The sequence below is a fragment of the Prionailurus viverrinus genome, chromosome A3 (assembly GCF_022837055.1).
Source record: "Prionailurus viverrinus isolate Anna chromosome A3, UM_Priviv_1.0, whole genome shotgun sequence".
In the NCBI taxonomy this organism is placed as follows: Eukaryota; Metazoa; Chordata; class Mammalia; order Carnivora; family Felidae; genus Prionailurus; species Prionailurus viverrinus.
In genome coordinates, this window is record NC_062563.1 from 111,324,008 (window position 1) to 111,344,421 (window position 20,414).

Consider the following 20,414-nt stretch of genomic DNA (forward strand, 5'->3'; position numbering starts at 1 on the left):
GGAAACACATCTACATTAATGAGTGTGCTTAAAATTACTTTTCACAATTTGAAATTTTCACTTCAAAAAGGAAACCTCTCACATTAGCTCAAGCTAATTTGAGCCTAGGATTTTTACTAAAAGATAATTTCTGTATTGCTCAAGAAGGGAAACAGTCGATATCAAATAATCCTTCACACTGACATTTACAGCTCTAGTGAGGGATGGTCGAAATTTCATTTTTCTTCTGGCCCCTCTCACCTGTCTCAGATGCCCAGGACGGCAAAGTAACTTCCAGAGTGACCCACACGTGGGAAGCCCGAGAGCGTGGTCAGAGAGCGTGCTCGAGGGGGCGCAGCTCCCTGATGCTGTCAGAGTCCCGCTTCCCTGACGCGCGCTGTTCGTGGAGCCCAATGGGGGCTGGCTTCCTGCTTTCTGTGTATTCACGAGGAAACATTCAGTTCCACAACGGGGTATCAGCTTGGAGAAGTCAACGAAAAGTTGGTGGGAATTGTTTCCTAAACACGGAATAATTCACTTTCCTACTTCCCTGTACGTAGGGAGCCAGTTCTTACTAAACCATTTTACCTTGTTTTTTGATTATAAGATCACTCAGGGGTGAAATCACTCAAGGAGGGTTAGGACTAGAGCTGAGATTTAGGACAAGAACTAAATAATGGGTGGGTCTGAAAAGATTCTAAGTGAGAACAGTGGCTCTCCAGATGAACACAGGCAGACCACACTGAGGTAGATAGTTTTGGTAGAGTGGCCAGAATAGGGACATCTGGACAGTAAATTTTAGATTGTGCTTCCATGGGATGTAGCTACAGGCCATAACTGGTACTTGTGAGCCTTCACGGGAGTGAATGAGGCACTTTGTCTATGTATCAGACGTGAATTTTCATTATTCACCAGGCCATTCTCTCCTTTCACTTTTCTCTTTTCCTTTAATGCCTTTAAACTTTGAAACTACTTACAAGTAATTTGAAATAATAATAATAATACACCTCTAAAATCATTTGGGTACGTGTGTCTATGTCAGCTTCTGGAAGAAGCTGGTGTGTGTTTTTAAGTTGTCAAGTTATCCATGTGACCATTTTGTTCAACCAGAAAAAAATGGTCTGAAACAGAATTATTTGGCTGTTGGGAATTATTTGGTCATGCAGAACTGTTGCAACTATGTCTTCAGTTTTAAATTACTCTTTTCCAAGTATGTTGGAAATAATGCAAGGAGATTGTTAGATAAGGCTTTACTTTAAAGATGAACAAATTGTAAAGATCACCCTCAGGCCTACTTTTGTGAAATTTTCAATACTTGAAAGGTAAAAATATGTTTATGTTAATGTTGGGTTTGTGTGAAGCAGATGGAGGTAGGCAAAAAATACAGAGACAGCCGAGATAGTAAGATACCTGTGTTCCATACTAAAGAAGCTCATGTTTCATGTTACAAAATAGACCTGTAGTAACTGTATCGAAGTTTTACAGATAAGGTCATTCTGATTTAAGTGACATTTTTTTTTTTTTAACTTGGCAGTACTTGACGACAGTCATTCCTTACGAGAAAAAAAATGGACCACCATCTGTTGAAGATCTTCAGATATTAACAAAAAGTGAGCAGAGCCAAAATGAAACTGTTACTTTATTTACTTTTGCTGATTCTGAATACTGATTTTGGTTGGTTGATTGTTGCTATGTTTTGTTTTGTCAATTGGGGATAGTAAATGACAGATGTCGTCATTTATTGAGAATGAGACCATAAATGCCTGTACCATCAAATGTGACATTGAATTCCGAGTTGATTTGTACTTTTTGTACTTTTTCTTACCTTTTGAAATACTTACAAGCTGAACTTTTGAGGAAAAAAGTGTAACTTGATTCTCCATCATCCCTTGTATGTTTAAGAACATATCATTTATCAATAGATAAGGTGCTTCATGGATCTTATGTAAATACGACTGTCAGTAAGTCAATAGGAAAGATTTAGAAAGTGGCTGAAAATATTCTCCTTTCTTAGGAACGTAGAACCCAAAGTAATAGTCATAAGCAGAATACAAATCGATAGTAATATTTTAAGAATATTCATTCAGCAAATATTAAAAAAGGCCTATTCTGTGCCAGGCTGTGTTCTGGGCATTGAGATACTTTAGTGAACAAAGCAGACAAAAATACTCCACCTTCAAGAGGCTCGCATTTTAAAACAATTTGTGAGACCTAAATATACATTCTACTGATTCTTTCTTACGATAGCCATAAATGAGCAATGAATTCTGGTTCTATCCCTGTTATTTACAGTAACGTCCTTGGATGTTACTTATCCCTCTCTTGGTCACAATGAAAAACAAAGGTAAACATATTTGCTGTGTTTCCCTCATAGTAAATAAATTAACATATGTGTGATTTGGGATAAGTCAATTACTGAGCTTTGTTTTCCTTGAAGGGACTGGATTTGCTGCTCTGTTAACTGTTCATTAAAGAAGGAACCAAAAAAGAGGGAATCACAGGAATGCCTCTTGTGACCATACCTATTTTGGAATTTAGGGATATGGAGGCGTGGTTGTCATGAGCACAAGCTGCCTGCCTGTCTCCTTCTACCTGAAGTTGTTACTCTTTCCTTTGGTGAACGATACTTTCAAAACATTTTATACTAAGATACAGGTAAATCAAGTGATGCCAGCCAGTCTGAAATAGAAAATGAAGAAATTAACTGGGTGGACTGCCCTCTGATTTTCCAGACCAACCCATGAAGTTATGAGTGTCCAAGATCACACAGGGGAATGCTTAATTACAGGGCTGGGTATTTTAATTCCCAGTCCACTGTACTTTTTAAGAATGTTAGCCTATGGCACGTGATTTTATATAGAACTGAAAACCAATCTAAAACACGATGGGAAGCAGGAATACTGAACACAGTTGCCCTCTGAGAAGGGAACATAAATATTGCCTGGACGCCAGGAATTACTGAAAGACCTTGGATTCTCAGAGCATGGACAGACTTGGCCAAACGAAAGACATCATAATTCCCACATCAGAATGTCTTCAGGCTGATCCTTAGATGATACCTTTGTAGATGGCACAATTTGGAATCTCTGAGTAGACATGTAGGGGGTGTGAAGGAATGCCCAAGTTAGTGTGAGTTTCCCTTTGAAGTAAAAGCAGTTAGCTCCTCAAAACTTGGGGGAGAACCGGAGCCTCTACCACTGCCGCCCGTCGATGTTCACGGCGGAAGCCCGGGGAGACGGTTGCAGCGTTTATGGTTGTTCAGCCTTCCTCATGAAAGCTCCTGGAAGTACAGTAGCAACAGTAATAAGAATCAGAATACCGTTAGTTGTGTTAATAATAATGGCTAATGCTTACACAGCATATATTCTGTGTTGGGCACTATTCTCAGTCCTTCACGTCTGCATTAGTAACTTGATAATCACAACCAGCCTTGGGGACTGGTCTGATGACTATGCTCATGTTACAGATGAGGAACTTGGTGCACCGACTGGTTAGGTAACTTGCTCAGAGCGCCCACAGTGGGGAAGTGGTAGAGCCAGGGTTTAAGCCCAAGCAGACGCCATGTTGTTCCGTCATATGTCTGGGGAAGCAGGGCAGCCTTCTCCCCCGGGTGCTCCGGGGACAGTTTGAGGTGGCAGCCTGTGAAAGTGTAGCATTTGTTCATGTGTTTCTGTACCTGCGTGGTCGAGATTTTTAAGCCCCCCAGCAGCTGATCTTGCTATTTGGCTTTGCTTGGAGATAAAATTGTCCAAGATGCCCCTTGAGAATGAGGTCGATTCACCGGGCTTCCTCTGTAGTACAGGGGCAGGCAGCGCGGCTGGGTGCTGCTTCAGTGAAGTGTGCTCTTTATTTTGGCCTTTGAAAGTTTCCAAGAAGGCTGACAGACATACTCCTTGGAGAAGGTGGCTCACTAGTCATTTGAGAGTTTCTCCCGCTTGTGAGATGTGCAGACTGAGGGTCTCCTGCTCCCCAGAGCTCACGGAAGTGCTCATGGTGGTACCTCGCTTTCCAGTATTTATTACGACAGACTTGAGGCTCTGGGTAAATAGCCCAATTCTTCTTTGCTGGTTCCACTGTCTGGATGTTTTATACCCGGGAGAAGTCTCCGGTAACAGCAGTGTTCTCACTTGGATAAGGGCTTACTCAACGACAGTACATTCTTGAGCATTTGCAGTTGTTGTTTAGCGTGCAGAAAGTAATCACTAATTTGTATGAATTGATTATGCCTGATAATTAATGAAGGCTACAGTGTAAATGAGATTTGCTCTCTGAGTTTGAAATTGTTGCCTTGTCTTTCTCTCCTTCATTTTCCAGTTCTTCGTGCCATGAAAGAGGACAGTGACAAGGTTCCGAGCTTGTTAACTGATTATATACTGAAAGGTGAGTTTTATAATGGTGTATGTGCGATGGTTGGGAAGTTCTGATTAGTCGATAAATGCATCATCGTCTTGTTAATAGATAAGAAAGTAACTTCCAAATGCACTTTTATCATTCTCATTTGTGCCGAGTGAGGATAGATGCCTGGCTTACTTATGCTACTCACATTATGAATTATGGTTATATAGAATGCAACTTTTATTTGGGATCTTGAGCTGGAAGTAATTTCCACAGCTCAGCTTTAGTAAGCACGGAGACAGGCAATGGAGGAAATATGGAGACGTTCCCACAATTATGTGTCTCAGGTATTGACTGACACAGGGTGGGGTTCAGTAGGGTGGTGTCTGCCATCGTGGGGACAGTAGAGAAGGACAGATCATGAGGATGGATGAAAGAGGGGACAGTGAGGTCAGAGAACAGTCCCTCAGGGATTTGTTGTAAGGGAAAGGAATGGGAGGGAGAGAAAGAATGGATTTTCATCAACTAGGACAGTGAAAAATGAACCATAAATTTTAGTGAGATCAAGATCACAGGTTGGGAACAGTGATGAGGCAAAGGAAGGTCATTCGAGAAGTTAATGAGGTTACTAACTTTGCTGAGGAAGGAGCAAAATTTGGATAATAAAGAGGGAACTGATGAGCTTATTTAATTACAGGCAAAATTAACACTTTTCAGTGAAATTATTTTTTATAAAGCAGCAGTTATTCAGGTGACATTTTCTAAGCATCATGAAATGCATCCTATAGTATATGATCCAATATTGAGAGCAGCCCTCTTCTGGGAACATTTTTCTTTGGGTTCTCTCCGTCAGTGTTTCTGGCTGAACATAGGAAGGTTGGGATTTCTGAGATGTTAGGTAACTCAGATGGCACATTTCTTCAACCACAGCTTCATAAAGAGGGAACCTCAGTAGAATATACTGGGAGCTCAGAGTGAGTGACACATTAAGTGTCACCTGTGATTGAAGTGGAGCCAGTCATTAGTAGGTTAGGGGTGTGGGGGAGGGGGTTGAAAGAAGAGATTGAAATGTTTTAATAAGCCATGTTCTTCTGATGGAGGGCTTTTACTTCCTATTACATTCCAGTTTCTTTCTTTTTCTTTTTCTTTTTAATACCTGACATCTTTGTTTGCTTTTATGTTGTGCTAGCACTGGTATGAAAGCTGGATTGTTCTGAGGTTTGTTCTTGTAGATGTGACACAGGAATGAGATGAACATAAAGAACATGTCTCAGGTTTTAATTATAGTGGGTCCCTGGGGCACTGCCGTGGGTGCCAAAGATAGAACGAGCTTCGGAAGCATTCTCTAGCTATTTTATCATTTGACCGGCATGGAAGAATTTTATGACCCAGAGAACAGAGTCGTCTGGGGGCAAATGATGTTTAAGTGCTTCCTCTGAAAACCCAGGCCTGTAACTGTGAACCTATACCGCGTGTCTTAGGGAAGCAGCACTTACCTAATTCTGTTCCTCAGGCTCAGGCCACAGGCTCCAGCCTGTGAGCCCAGCCCGTCTAGACTGTACCTGTTCTCCGGAGCTGCTTGTGTGCATGTGTTGTGGCTTTGCCTCGGCTCTACGAGGACTGGGTGGAAAAGAAGCGAGGGTGCAGACCACAGTGGTGACTTCGCACCCCGGACAAGTGAATGGGTGTGTGTAAGCTCAGAGGTGTTCAGTCGCGTGGGAAGGTGTGGATGGGGGGTGATGGAAAATGCTCTCTTCCACCCATCCTGGAAGTCCACAGCCGGTTAGCAATTGCTCTACCCCGAGCGCCACTAGAACACTGGCCTGGCAGTGGTTTCTGCTCAAGGGAGAACTTTCCTTCTGCTTCCTTGGTGGGACTTCCTCATAGTTGTTTTTACACTGAAGACTGTGGCTTGGCTGCTGAATATACCAGCTTAATTTAAACGCAAAGGTCTGAAACGAAAGAAGGTGCAAAAGTGGCCTCATTTGGCCTAAGAAGGATGGGAGGGATGCTGTGTGGGCTCCCGAGGCTTTTCCTCACACGTGCTTCTTTACCCTGCCCTCCAGGCTCTGCCTGAGGCTGCATTGTGGGCGTGGTTGCTGCCGTGCGCATGCGGAGACTTGAGCCCTTCTTTCACTTACGGGGGAGCCTCTGCTGTGGTACAAGCCGGACGGTATAGGGCGAATGTTATGGGCTCTTCGCTCTACGTGATATCCTGAGAGACATGGCCTTTTGGTATCTCATTTCTGGGCAGTTTTAATACATGTGTCATGAGAGAACTCTTCTCTGTTGGGTGTAGCCTTCTAAAAAAAAAAGTTGCTACTGTAGATCCTTGCATTAATATTGACTTCTCATTATTTGTGTATTTTTATATACATATAAGATGTATATAAAACATGTATGCATCTTGTGTAAATGTATGCAAAACCTACATTTCTGTTTACAAGTTCTTCTTCTTCCTCTAGTTCTGTGTCCTACATAAGGCGTCAGGCCAGGAGCGGCTTTCCCTTTCGTGGACCACAGGCTAGATTTCCTATGGCATTGTTCCGAAAGCTGGCTACCATCCCCTTCCTGCTGTTGGAGACTCCACACACGCGAACTTGGGTTTGTGACTCTGTTACTTACTAGATCACGCTTTCACTAATTCTTTATATCACGAACCAAGAGAAGTATGGCACGGTTTTGAATTCTAAGGGTGTTTTTTTTTTGTTAAATGCTAACGGTTAGGAGCTCTTCTCTCCTCCGACTTTGTAGAGGAAGGGGGAGCAGTATCTGCGCAGGTGCAGTCATATTTTTCCTGAACTGACTGTAGGCCCAGCTGAGTTTTGCGGCTTTCTAGATCTGAACTGCACCGAAGAACTTGTTGAAAGCGTGGAGAGAGTCCTACTGTGGCCGTTCTTCAGTGATGGCAAGAAACCACACTGATCTTTCTGAGGGAACTGTGAGGATCAATCTTACCTACTAGTATTGTCCAGGGAGACGGACGCTGAAGCGTGGGCTGTTCTGGGAAGATGCTGTGGCGAGCGTCGCTGGGCCCTGCTGGGGAGGATGGAGGCAGCCGCGCTTCACCACTGTCCCAGCTGTAACCATTAAGTGGCCATTCGCTTTCAGAATTTTGTGTTAAAGATACAAGATGCGTAAATGTTTTGCTTCATGTGTCTGTGAAGAAGTGTCCTTTCAAAGGAGGTTGTGTCCTTTAAGGTGCTTACCTGTGTGCTGCAGCCTCGCCCCGCTCCCACTCCGGTTGTGTTTCACTCACGCCTGCTTGTCTTCCTGAAGTCCCAGTTCTGGAAGCAGCGCCTCACCCGTACATCACTGGTCACGAAACACTTTGGCCAGTTCCCACCAAGTCATTGCCATTTAATAAATGTTGGGAAAAAGGGTGATACGTGCTTGAGAGACTGAGTTTTTATTGTATTTCTTACAAGTCTTCTTCCCTTGCAGGGCTAGATTCTTCCCTTTACCGTTCTACATATTGTCACTACAGTGTGTGAGCTGGCGAGACCCTGATTAGCTTCATGATGGTGAGGAGGGTTGAGGGCGACTTTTCCAGATTGTCCCAGGCTGCTGTGGAAGGACAGAAGTTCTGCTCATTTCCTGGGTCTGTGAGGCATTCCCAGCAGCTAAGGTAGCTTCCTTCCTTAGGCAACATGAGTGTAGGAAGAGTTAGAGAGGCCCTGTCAGGGGTCTTTAGAATTCCACTTACACGTCTGTGAGCATATGGGCCCATCCATATTCCTCAGTCCACCCGGTAACTGGGACACCAGAGCTGCAAAGGCAGTAGCTCAGTTAGGACTTGGATGCCAGCTCGGCATCTCAGCTGTTATCTAGGAATGTGCAGAACTCAACCTGGTTCCTTTTTTTTTTTAAGGTTTTAAGTAATCTCTACAACCAATGTGGGGCTCGAACCTGGAAACTGAATCACATGCTCTACTGACTGAGCCAGCCAGGTGCCCCGAAATGGTCCCTTGTTTTATTAATGCTTTATTTGATAGTGAATATGTGAGACTTACTAGCTCCTTGCCCTTGAATTGATGAATTGCATACTTATATACAGTAATAACCTAAATTGATCCAAATTTGTAAAAACTTTACCTGTACTAAGGAAATACCACTTTAGAGGGCATACTACAGAGTCAGAAGTCCTTGAGGATGTGTTTTTTGGGAAGAGATTCAACAATTGTCTTTTTATAGTTCATTCTTAAGCTGATCCTTCTGAAGTGTATGAAAAGATATTTTTTCAGCTCACAGTCCCCTTGTAAGAAGATTTCTCTGATTTTGCTTGATAAACTCTTTCTTCTTCAGTGGTAGACTCCCAATGTTTCCCACCTCGACCCTTCTCACACCCATGATGAGATGATACCAGTGAGGAGATGAGCACATTTCTGATTTGTGACTGGCGACAGGTAGGTTTCTAAGTCTCCCTCAGAGCAAGTGTCGTGGGCCATAAACCCCAAGGTGGGATTTCTTACAAAGATTCCCAGGGCAAGGCCGCCCTCTGAGGGCAGGCCGGCAGCTGCTTGGGATGCTGGAGAGTCAGCCGACTGACTACCTTACCACAAAAGGACGATTTGTCCTTTGGGTGATTTAGATTCAGAGTGTTTACTGTTGCCAAGAACCAAGTCGCAAATAATTCCCTCACAGCTTTGGTTTTTGAAGAAAAAACAAACTGTAGAACCACAGTGCACTCCAAGTGCCATAGATCTATTTTATTTTTCAGGAAATTAGATTTGTTTTTCTTTTACAAGAGCACAACAGGAACCAAAGTAAAAGAGTAATAGATACAGCACTCAGGATAAATCATATCTTTAAAATAATAATAAAAAAATTTACACCTTGTCCTATATCCTGTTAGTATTTTCATAATATGGCCATGATTGAAAAAACAAAAAGCAAGCATTTACAATTTTTTTTGATAGAGATTTTTATGCCAGGAATGGATTAAAACTTTATACTAATCAGGCTGATGTAAATCTATTTTGGTAACATCGTATCATTAACAAATTTATTTTGGAAATAGATAAAAATATTGCCCCTTGATAATAAATCTTTTTTTTTTCCTTTGATGCAAACAGCTAGAACACCTTTTTCTTTTCCTTTTGATATTCTAAGACAAAAAAAAATGGTTAATCTTCAGATTAATAAATTAGGTCATTATAATAATAAATTAATTTTTTTTTAAAGTTCAGCAACCTCTGTCCAAGTATTTACAACAATACTTGAAAGTTCCTTTACAAAACAGAACACATTTTCTTTTCACATTAAGCATACTGGGTATCTGTGTCTTTCTCAACAAGCATTTTAAAAAGAAAAATCAATGCACAAATGGGTAATTAGTATAAAAGTGCTGAGAGCTGTTTGAAAAGTTAACACTATAGGATACAGTCAGTTATATTTGAGGCAAACTACAACAGACTTCCAGCTTATTATGGACAATATTCCAGTAGTTGTTTCAAACAGTTGTTTGAAGAAAAAAAAAAAAAATCCAGGAGCTGATTAGTGATGCAGATAACCTGCCGTCGATGTTTCTGGCCAGTGAGCAAATTGAAAACCAACGGAAAGCAGATCCAAATGAGGAAGAAGATTTTAATAAAGGAATACCTTCTCCATCGCAGGTGTGATGCTGACTGCACAAGGCATGTGCACACTCACCCTCACACACACTCAACACACACATCTTTCTTCCCAGTTAAACTGCAGGTAGAATAAAATTTTGTGTTATTAAAAATTTGTAAGTGATCAAAAGCATTGATATGGAATGCCTGTTTGTCTTTGTTCTGGTTAAAATCTCATAAAAATACATTCAACAGGAAAACATAAATTGTATGTGTATAAATATATATGCATATATATATTATATACACACGCACACAAATACTTTTGTTTTTTTTTGAAGCATAAGATAGTTACATAAATATTCCTATAATTGCTAAAGTTTAAGGAGGCATATTTTTTTTCTGAGCTTCAACAAAGGTGCTTGAATAATATACAATTAAAATGAAGTAGTTTCTATTTTGTAGAATCAGTATAATAATAAGGAAAAAAAAATCCCCAAACAGTCCTTTTTAAAAGTTTCTTCTTAAGCTAGAGCTTCAACAAAAACTATGAACAACCAACAACAGAACAAAGCAACAACAGACAGTGAAGTACAGCCCCTGCTGGAAAGACCTGGTGCCTTCGCCCTCACCCTCCTTCCCGCCACGCCGTGGTGAGGGGCTCCAGTGCTCGCGTCAAGAAACCGCTTCCGTTGTGTTCACTCGCTGACTCTGCTAGGAACTGGCTGATTGGCTTGGAAGAAAACAAAAGCAGCAAAAAGTCTAACTGTATCTATCCTTAATAACCCGCGTCAGAGAAATGCCACGACACATTTCTCTCGCCTCCTCCCCGCCTACCGTGGCTGTGACTGTATAGAAAAGAAACTCGTGGCTTTAGACCAGGGATGGCTATCAAAAGGTTCTGGTGTGCTGTCTGGCAGTCCTAAGGTGGCTACGGCAGCTGGATCACAAGGCCTTTGTCTCCCGCTCATTCGGGCCTGGGCTTTGCCGCAACCCGTGGCAGTCTTCGGAGCGAGACTTTGGAGCAAGCATCCTCTGGGCCGCTCAGCTGCTTTTATTACACTGGGTTTCTCCCCGAGCCAAGCTGACCAATTTGCCTTCCCAACACCACCCTCCCATCTCCCCAACCAAACTCGCTGTCCCCCGCCCCCAAACACCTCTACAGCTAGATTACAAGCAAATACATCTTAGCAACTTGAAAAACTTTGGTTCTAAGAAAACACTTGGTCAGTGATCTTGAGGAGAGTGGGAATGTTTGTTCTGCACACTGCTGAAGACAGAGCCCGTCCCGGTAAGTTCTTAGCGCTGTATGTCAAGTCACAATCCAAAATGATCCACTAAGCAAGTGCACAAATTCTAGTTTACTTTTCAAAGCAGATTTAGTCGTCGTCTGTCTTTCAAAACCTCATCCGCATTGCCTTTCTTCACACTGTCTGGTAGAAATTATCTGCCTGGAGGTGGTTCTGTTTCTGCATGCTGTAGAAGCCGCTGAATCTTGCATCTGGTTCGGCAATCCTTAGCATTCTCTGGGAACTGTCCGCTGGGACTCTGCTTCCTTTCTTGCAGTCCACAGACACCAGCTGATTATTTAAGGAGGAAGGCTAGTTGATGAGAGGAGAGGAAAAAAAAACCCACAAAGAATTAGCTATTTCACAGATCTTCCATTAACAAATTTCGTACCCGATTCAAGGGAGGTAACAGCTTCGCGGGACACTGACGGGCCCGCTGGCTGTGGGGTTTATGCCCTGTTCTAGTACCAATGGTAGTTTCGTGAGGGATACTGACAGACTGTGTTTAAAAGTGAAATAGTCAATAAATTACGTCAGGCTTGCGTCACAGGAACTGAGAAGAGAGTCTGGTGAAGCGACGTAACTATTTTCAAATCTGTAAAGCGCAGACTCATGCTTAAAAGGGTTGAAGAAGTCGTCACTGGCCAGGCAGATTTTAAGATAAACACATGATTTTAAATCACTTGCTGGGTAAAAGCATCATCACAGGCTGGGCCAGCCCCATTCTGCATCCAGCGGCTCTACGCACATTATGAGCTAGTCTCTCTTCCCAGCTTTGTACATTGGGGACCGTATCCTGACCCCGCGTGTGCCCAGCAAAGGCTGCGCCCAACATGTACATGTTGAAAGAAAGGGGCAGAAGCATCTGATGGGAATTTCACATGGACGAGTTCTCTAGATGATTAACTGGATTAAAATAATTATTCAAGGGGCGCCTGGGTGGCGCAGTCGGTTAAGCGTCCGGCTTCAGCCAGGTCACGATCTCGCGGTCCTGGAGTTCGAGCCCCGCGTCGGGCTCTGGGCTGATGGCTCAGAGCCTGGAGCCTGTTTCCGATTCTGTGTCTCCCTCTCTCTCTGCCCCTCCCCCGTTCATGCTCTGTCTCTCTTCTGTCCCAAAAATAAATAAACGTTGAAAAAAAAATTTTTTTTTAAATAATTATTCAAGCTGTTTTTTCAATTCGTAAGGGTGTAGGAATTTTTTTTTCTTTTCTTTGGAAAAAAACAATGCAAAAAGTAGACTTAGGGTTGGAAAGAGTCCTTATTCTTCCTTTAATGAAAATGAATTTTCTCAGTCTTTGAGATAGGCTAATTTGACAATAAATATTCTTTCTCCCTCAATATGAAATGTGTCTCTCTCTGCCTGGTCTGGTTAGTAGTAGTTACAGTCTCTTCAGGATCTTCTGCTACCTTTCCCCTCTGCGCTTGCCCTGGACATGTCTCCCTGTCCTTTGGAGTTCTGTGTGCCCTCATGACACTCTAGTTCCCCTGTCGCCCATGCCTGAGAGCTGTCACCCTCTCACCAGGACTTCTTTCCCAATTCTAAGTGGATAGACCACTGAGAAGAAACTCAAATTTTAATTTCTAATACAACAATGACTTAGGAATCAACCTAGAAGTATTTCTTTTTTAAAACACTTTAAATCCAGGAAACTGGATGTGTGGAAGGTCAGGATCCATTAACCAGTGGTTGATGGGTAATTCATCCAGTGACTGCTCCAGCCCGAGGCAAGTACTATGGCCACGGCTTACTGTGTGTTTGAGGCTACGAAGACCAGACCAAAACTTTCGCTGGCTAATACAAAAGACATCAAGCAATTTAAGCAAATGTGAGCATGCAAGCTTTCCCAGTTCGGTCACTTAAGACAGACTTTTTCAGGACAGTACCTTAGTTGGTGTTCGATACCAGCAAAGCAGTGGTATCCACTGTTTCTTCTGGTTGAAGAAAAGGAATGCTATTATAATAGAGAGGCCAATTACTATGGGAACCACAACTGAGGCGATGGAGTCCAGTGAAGAATCTTCGCCTGGATGCGGCCTGTTGTTATCTCTGTAATCTACCTGAAGGTGACCCATGTCTAGAAGGGGAAAAAAAAATTACAAGCATTTATTACCTAAACCAGAATTTTTAAGTATTCTAATAGTTCCACTGCAAACAGATCAACAACTTGGTTTCATTGCTTCCCAGTACTTTCAGGCTAAAACATGACTCAAGTCTAATGATCTGAAGAGCTCTGATGAGACAGCAGAGCTCTCAGGGATGATGTGAGACAGGAAATATTAGGGTGAAGAGGTTAATAACTGGGCAGGAGGAAGCTGGTTCTAGCTAGCCAAGAAAACAAAATTGTTATGTAGACGTTACAAAAGTGATTAAAACTAGATTACTAAAAATATTTTGATTAACCTGTATGGTCTAAGATTTTGAAGCAGAAACATTAGTTTAGCTCCCTCTTTACCAGCAAATAGGAGACTAGGACAAAGTATTTTTGACTTACTAGAGTAACAGTTAAGACTAATTGCTAGTGGAATAGTAAAAACTAAAGCCAGAATCAAAGAGTTTGGTCTTTTGGTTTACTGAGCTCTAAGCAAAAATGCCTCCCTCGTCATAAACTTGTTGAAAACTCACTAGGCCTACTAGATCATTTTCCTGCCTTCGTTTTAATATACTGTATAGGAGACATTTAACTTTGTTCGTTTGAATGAAGGTCTTTCTATTACTTTAAATCATCATGCTTGCCATGAATATTGCAGAGATAACAAGGTTAGTAACTATATACCAATCAGGAGAACTCCTTGGAAGTTTCTTTACTTTTATTTTCTTTCAAATAAACCACTGTGGGGGCGCCTGGGTGGTTCAGTCGGTTAAGCGTCCGACTTCAGCTCAGGTCACGATCTCGCGGTTCGTGAGTTCGAGCCCCGTGTCGGGCTCTGTGTTGACAGCTTAGAGCCTGGAGCCTGTTTCGGATTCTGTGTCTCCCTCTCTCTCTGACCCTCCCCTGTTCATGCTCTGTCTCTCTCTTGTCTCAAAAATAAATAAACGTTAAAAAAACCAAACCACTGTGGTCGGCCTGTCCAAATGCATCAAAGACCAGGCTAGTGAAAGATGCAGGGGTTACACATTCAAAAGGAGTTGCTCTTAAATGATTCTGGAAACCCGTCTCATAGCAGTACAGTTCTGTGATATTAAGACAGTTTATGGTTTAAAAGATCAGATTTTTGTTAATATGCTGCTGCTTTTGTGTGTGGGAAGAAGAGAACCTTCCTAGTCATTCTATCCAGTGTACATACTACTTTATAGGAAGGTGGAAAAAATCCTACATTTATCAGCATCAACAAAAATGCCAAAGGTAAAAATAACATCTTACTGATGAATTCAGGTTTTAATGAATGAAGGAATGGATTTTTGCCTTATCATATTCCAAATGATATGGCAGATGGTTTTAGGAATATATGTCATACAAGGAAATTGAAAAGTTAATTAAGGAAAATCTTAATGAACGGAAAATAAAGCTTTAGTTGAGATCTGTTTATAAAATTCAGTCCTTAAGTTCCATTTTGATGCAAAAATCAGGCCACAAAGTTTAGCTTTGGGCTTCTTAGCAGCCAAAGCAAAAATGGAAACAGGTATCATCAATAAGATTCACAATGTCTTCAAGATTAAAAATAATCAATTGCTTAGGAGAAGTGTAAATTTTCCTGCTATTGACACAGGAAATTTCTTCTCAGGTACTTTGTAACAGAGATACTGTGTAATGCATAGGTCTTCAATATACTACAGCAAGTAAGGCTGTCGATATGGCCAAAGTCCACCGTCTAGAACAGTGCGTGGCACAGAGTAGGCACCAGTATTTATTGATCGAATGCAAATGTAATGATAAAGCACAATTCAGTCACAGCAATTACACAAGGAGCCAAAACACTGGAGCCAGGAATTTGGCTCTCTGGTCAACCGGCTTGATCTAAAGAAGCATAATACTCAGAACATCTAGGGTAACAACAGACCATTAATCTCTCAAGCAATGAATATTGCTTCCCCCAAAAGAAATAATATAAAAATTGTATAGCAGTGATTTTGAGAATGTCCTTGGAGTAGACGGGAGACAGTCCTGAGTCATGGCTAAGCACAGGTTTATACTCTTAATCGAGACATCTACTTTTATAGAGAAGGCAATACTGACAGGAACTCTGCCTGGCTTTATCTCTTAACTACTGAGAGAGGGAATAATAGGTCTATTATACACAACTGGAAGGACAGAGCTAGGGGAAAAACAAAACGAAACAAAAAACATGGAATATACCCGATGAGTGGAAAAGTCAGCACATGTAATAAATTGAACTCTCATGGAGTGAAAACAGCCTGGAAGCAGAGGGTAACCTAATGCATAAATGCTTAGTCCAGAATCCACAGGGACTGAATAATTTATTATTATTCCACTTACATATGTACAAATATGAGTCCTGGCTTAGAAATTGCAGATACCGAGCTATTAGGACAAGGAACATATTTCTTTCCATCATCATGAAGTCTCTGAGCACATGAGGCCAGAAGGAGGCATGTTATCCAGTTACCTGCAGACTTATTTTTATCATTCTGGTTTAAATATGTTATAGTCAACAGGTCTCCCCTGGAGTAGTTATTTGAACTTACTTACCTGCCATTTAAAAAGGTACTCGAAGTTAAAATTAAAAAAAAAAAATTAAAAATTAAAAAAAAAATTAAAAATTAAAAAAAAATTTTAAAAAGGCAGACCATATATGTGAAGTCTACAGAAATCTCAGTCAACTTTGCACTTACCTCTGGGGAGATGGATAATGTCATTTTCACTGGGTGTGGGCCACAAGGGAACCTCCAGGTCAATCTCTCCACGATGGTTTGTTTTCTCAATGGGTATATTGGTTGGTTCTGGCACATACATTTCTAAAAGAAAGGGATATTTCTCATAAGAGATGATGGAGGGGCTGCTTACTGCTGACTTTGGTCTCTTCAATCCCAATGGATGGTGCATTCAATTCGGTACAATACTGTCCTGGGGCACGAAAGGTCCAGTTTCTGCAATTGCATCATTACTACTAGACAGTCACTGGCTTTGCAAGGGTGGGAGGCGTGTCATATAACCATATTCCCCCTCAACCCCCCCCCCCCATGTAAAAGTAGTGGGGGAGAGTTTTCTCCACCAGGGTCAGAGGCTCTGCTTTTTCATGTCAGATGGTGTTGGCCCTGTAGTTCTGTGCAAACTGACAGGGACTGGCTGAAATGGAAGGATTTCTTTTATTTTCCATCAGCTAAATACTATATACCTTAATAAGCTGCTTCTCTTTAACCCATGAATGTTGAATCACTTCTATAAAATAGGTCCTAGGAAGTGAAAAAGCTAAAGCATCTTTCACTCTTATTTCTTTGTCAATTCCCCTAAATGGGAATAGACTGTAAGCAGACCTCCTGAGGTCCGGCCTGGCTTAAGCATCACATGTCTGTTTTATCACCAGTGGAACCATGTGGATTGGTAGATGATTTTCAGTAAATATGTTTCCATGATCTAACTTGATCATTTGGGCACTTGGATCAGTAAGATACTATAAATGAAACAAAACTAAGAAGAATAATATTCTTTATCCCAAATTTCTTTTTCTTTTTTAATATTTCTTTTTTGTTTATTTTTAGAGAGAATGAGAGAGAGAGAGAGGGAGAGAGAGAGAGAGAGAGAGAGGAAACACAAGTGGGGGAGGGGCAGAGAGAGGGAGACAGAATCCGAAGCAGGCTCCAGGCTCTGAGCTGTCAGCACAGAGCCCAACATGGGGCCTGAACTCACGAACCATGAGATCAGGACCTGAGCCAAAGTCGGACGCTTAATCGACTGAGCCACCCAGGTGCCCCTTTTTTTTCCCCGCGTTTTAAAGCTAAATTCTACAAGGGACCCGTGAAAACAGTTGAAAGTTTTTCTTGGCTACTACAAATATATTTATATATCCTTTCTTCATCTGGCTAACCAGCCCAACATTTTTTTTTTAAGTTACTATTCTTTATTTCAATAAAATTCCGTATAAAAGGTACAATCAAACGTTTTCTATGTCACTTTATAACTGCTGGAAATGCTATACTTTTGAACTTTCCTGGGTTGTATATATAGACAGCTGAAAGCTCTAAGTCAGTATGTTTCAGACAAACACACTGGACTATATACCCAGACACCTTTTAAATAGATGAGGCAACAGTAAGGATGTCTCAACATGCTCTAAAGAAGTAATTCTTGAGAACCCGTATTCTCAAAAGGCAACACAAAAATCTGCATCAACTATATGTCTCCTTTTGGCCAGATCCTGCCGTATTATTAACCAATTTTTATAAGGTTACTCAACATTGGTCATACTAAATATTCACTAATAGCCTAATTTAGTCCAAAATAAGATACATAAAATGCAAGGTATAGAAGTTAAAATAGAACTAATATCCTCCCTGCTTACAGTGATTGGTGTCTACCCCATAGTCTCCTGGCTTTCAAGATGAATTACAGAGAGGAGAAAAGTGACAGGGAAGAGAGTATTTGCTCTGCTCATAACACCGTGTATTAACGGAGTACCCGGCAGGGAGGTAAAGTCAGGTTAAGTCAGTTACCCAAGATGACGCATCCAGGAACTGGCAGAGCTGGGATTCAAATCTGTTCTGTGATGCCATGGCCCAGGTCTTCCTGGTTGGTGCCCCCCAAGAATAAAGTTATTTTGGCTTTTTGTCCCTCAGTCTTGTGCTTTCTTACTTAAATACAGGTGACCCTTGAACAACAGGGGTTTGAACTGTGCAGGTCTACTTATACATGGATTTTTATCAGTACAGTGCTGTAACTGTATTTTCCTTATGGTTTTCTTAATATTCTCTTTTTTCTAGCTTCCTCTGTTGTAAGAATATAGCATGTAATATGTATAAAATACAAATACATGTTAATTGACTGTTTATGTTATCTGTAAGGCTTCTGGTTGACAGCAGGGTATTAGTATTTAGGTTTTTGGGGAGTCCAAAGTTGTAGGGGGATCTTCGAGTGCATGGGGACTGGTACCTCAGACATGACCAGAGCTAGACACGTGAATACCTGAAGACTCGAATTAAAAAGAGAATTTACTGAAAATACTATTGAATTAAAAGGAGAATTTACTGAAAATACTATTTACAGAAGCAGGGGCCTGAGTACAACCAATGACTCAAACTTTTCTGTCCTATCTGAATCACCTGAAGAGCTTATAAAATGTGCTGCATCTCAGGGGTCTGATTCGGCAAGTCCGCAGTGGGTGATTCTGGGATGGGTGTGTCAGACATGGGGTCTCATTCGCCCACTGACAAACCCTGATTGTGTGATATCAATTTCCTGGAGGAGTTTGAAAAGAAAAGTGACCTTGACATTTATGTGACATCTTTCTATGCCACAGCATGTCTGAGGGCCTCCCCTGTGGGTCTAGCACACAGCACTGAACCTTCCCATCATGCAGGGGCCACTCTACCGCTGGCACCTGAGACCTCAGTAGAGAAGGCCACTGTGGGCTCTATTCCCCCAAACCTGGGAATGTCAACGGCTAAGTAGCCAAACCGCCCCCCCCCCCCCACCAGAGGTCCCCAGAGAGGGGATTGGTTCAGTTTCACGTCAGGGTTTTCTGGGGGAGAGCACCAGGAAACAGTTTTGAAATCCTTGTGCCTTCTAGCTGCATATGCATAGATTTCAAGTGAACCCCCCCCCCCCCCACCAGACAGTTCAAACCCTCCTCCCACAGATGCTTCGGAAGGCTCTACTTGGCATCAGCGGGAAAGGGAGAAGGGTGTGCCCTGGATGAGGGAGAATGTCTTACAGAGTGATTAATTCTATTACCACTGTCCACAAATACTTCCTGAGCACTTCAGTGGTCAAAGTTCTGGGAGACAGCCACGAGCAAGACCAGTCCTGCCCTCATGGGCGTCTCATGACAATGGGTGTTTCTCACTGTTGGGCAGCTCACAGCCCGCCCTCGGTATGGGTTTGCTCCCTGAAACTCAGTACGGCTAGGATGAAAATCTACCTACACCTCCTTCCATCGTCACCAAATACTCAGCGCTCTAGTTCAGAGCCCTCATGTCCACGGGGAGAGGGTCATTTCCCTTTAACGTGAACTTACAAGGGAAGCAGTCTCTGAGCAGTTTTGCCAAAAAGGATAAATCTTTCAGCAAAAACCTACTTGGACAAACAGAAGTGTGGGAATTACTGCATTTCCATGCCTAGACCCAGGCCTTCCACGGCCAAGACCTGTGACTGACCCCAATTCTCACATACAGCCCTTCTGGCATTTACTAGAAGAGCCCTTGACAGCTGCTTGCACTGCAGACACAGAACTACAAAAGGCTAGGCCACGTGGATCACGGGCACATGGTCACAGTTAAGAATTACTCCCGTGGTCATATCTGATCTGAACTTCAGAGGAACTCAAGACCACTTACTGTGGATATATTTTACTTTCAGAGGCACCTGGCCAGTTGTAAGACCCACGGTTCCATAAAATGTCCTTTTCTGGAGTATGGGGACAGGATGCCAGAAGCTCACAAGCTGATGCACCATTTTTTTTTTTTTTTTTTTGGGGAGATGGAACCTACAAGTCAATTGGGATCAGAACTCCCAGGTCAGCCAACTAGCTGCAGGACTGTGGATAATTCACTTAAGTTTCCTGAGGCTCAGTTTCTTCTGTAAAATGGGACAAGTCCTAAGCAGCTACCCAGCCCATGGGTTTTGTACTCATAAGATGGCAGAGGGGGACCATGCTTTGTAAAGGGTGAGGCTATCCAGAATGGGAGTCGGTATGGGCTGAGGGCAAAGCATGGTATCAGGAGTTATCTAGATGATAAATGGAAGCCTGGAACTTTAGTGAGGATTCCTGACCAAGATCACACAGTGAGCCAATGAGCGAACAGGACAGGAATCCAGCCTTAATCAAATGTAAAGTGGCAAAGCTCGGCTGATTGCCATTTGCTTAGAAGATGGAGAAATGATCCATCAATAATACATCAGACGCAGAAAGAAGAGTTACAGAAATTTCCATCCAACAGTAAATCCTGAGAAGTCACTGGAGAAATCTTTCATAATGAACAAGGATGTTATTGGCAATATATGCACTCTCTCCTTAAACTCACAAGCCAAGGAGAGTACCTCTTTTACTCTGTTCCTACCACCATCACCTGGATTTGGGGCCTTGCTGTCACCACCCGGGACGTCTGCAATGTGAGTTACAGCTGTCCTGGCCTCTGGTCTCC

The 20,414-nt window shown here is 42.2% G+C and overlaps 2 protein-coding genes across 5 annotated transcripts in view; one reads left to right on the top strand and one right to left on the bottom strand.

The window, feature by feature from the left end:
• Positions 1-7,700, top strand: part of FEZ2 (fasciculation and elongation protein zeta 2) — a 42,517-nt gene extending 34,817 nt beyond the window's left edge. For both annotated transcript variants that reach the window (XM_047854125.1, XM_047854127.1), the window contains 3 exons: positions 1,514-1,589; positions 4,294-4,359; positions 6,780-7,700. In XM_047854125.1, coding sequence (XP_047710081.1) covers positions 1,514-1,589; positions 4,294-4,359; positions 6,780-6,796 — 159 coding nt within the window. In that variant the 3' untranslated portion in view covers positions 6,797-7,700. The remainder of the gene's footprint in view (positions 1-1,513; positions 1,590-4,293; positions 4,360-6,779) is intronic.
• Positions 7,701-8,997: 1,297 nt separating this feature from the next.
• The window catches only part of CRIM1 (cysteine rich transmembrane BMP regulator 1), a 191,695-nt gene continuing 180,278 nt past the window's right edge, over positions 8,998-20,414 (bottom strand). For all 3 annotated transcript variants that reach the window (XM_047854122.1, XM_047854124.1, XM_047854123.1), the window contains 3 exons: positions 15,951-16,073; positions 13,043-13,233; positions 8,998-11,470 (listed from right to left, as the gene is read on the bottom strand). In XM_047854122.1, the coding sequence (XP_047710078.1) occupies positions 11,294-11,470; positions 13,043-13,233; positions 15,951-16,073 (491 nt within the window). In that variant the 3' untranslated portion in view covers positions 8,998-11,293. The remainder of the gene's footprint in view (positions 11,471-13,042; positions 13,234-15,950; positions 16,074-20,414) is intronic.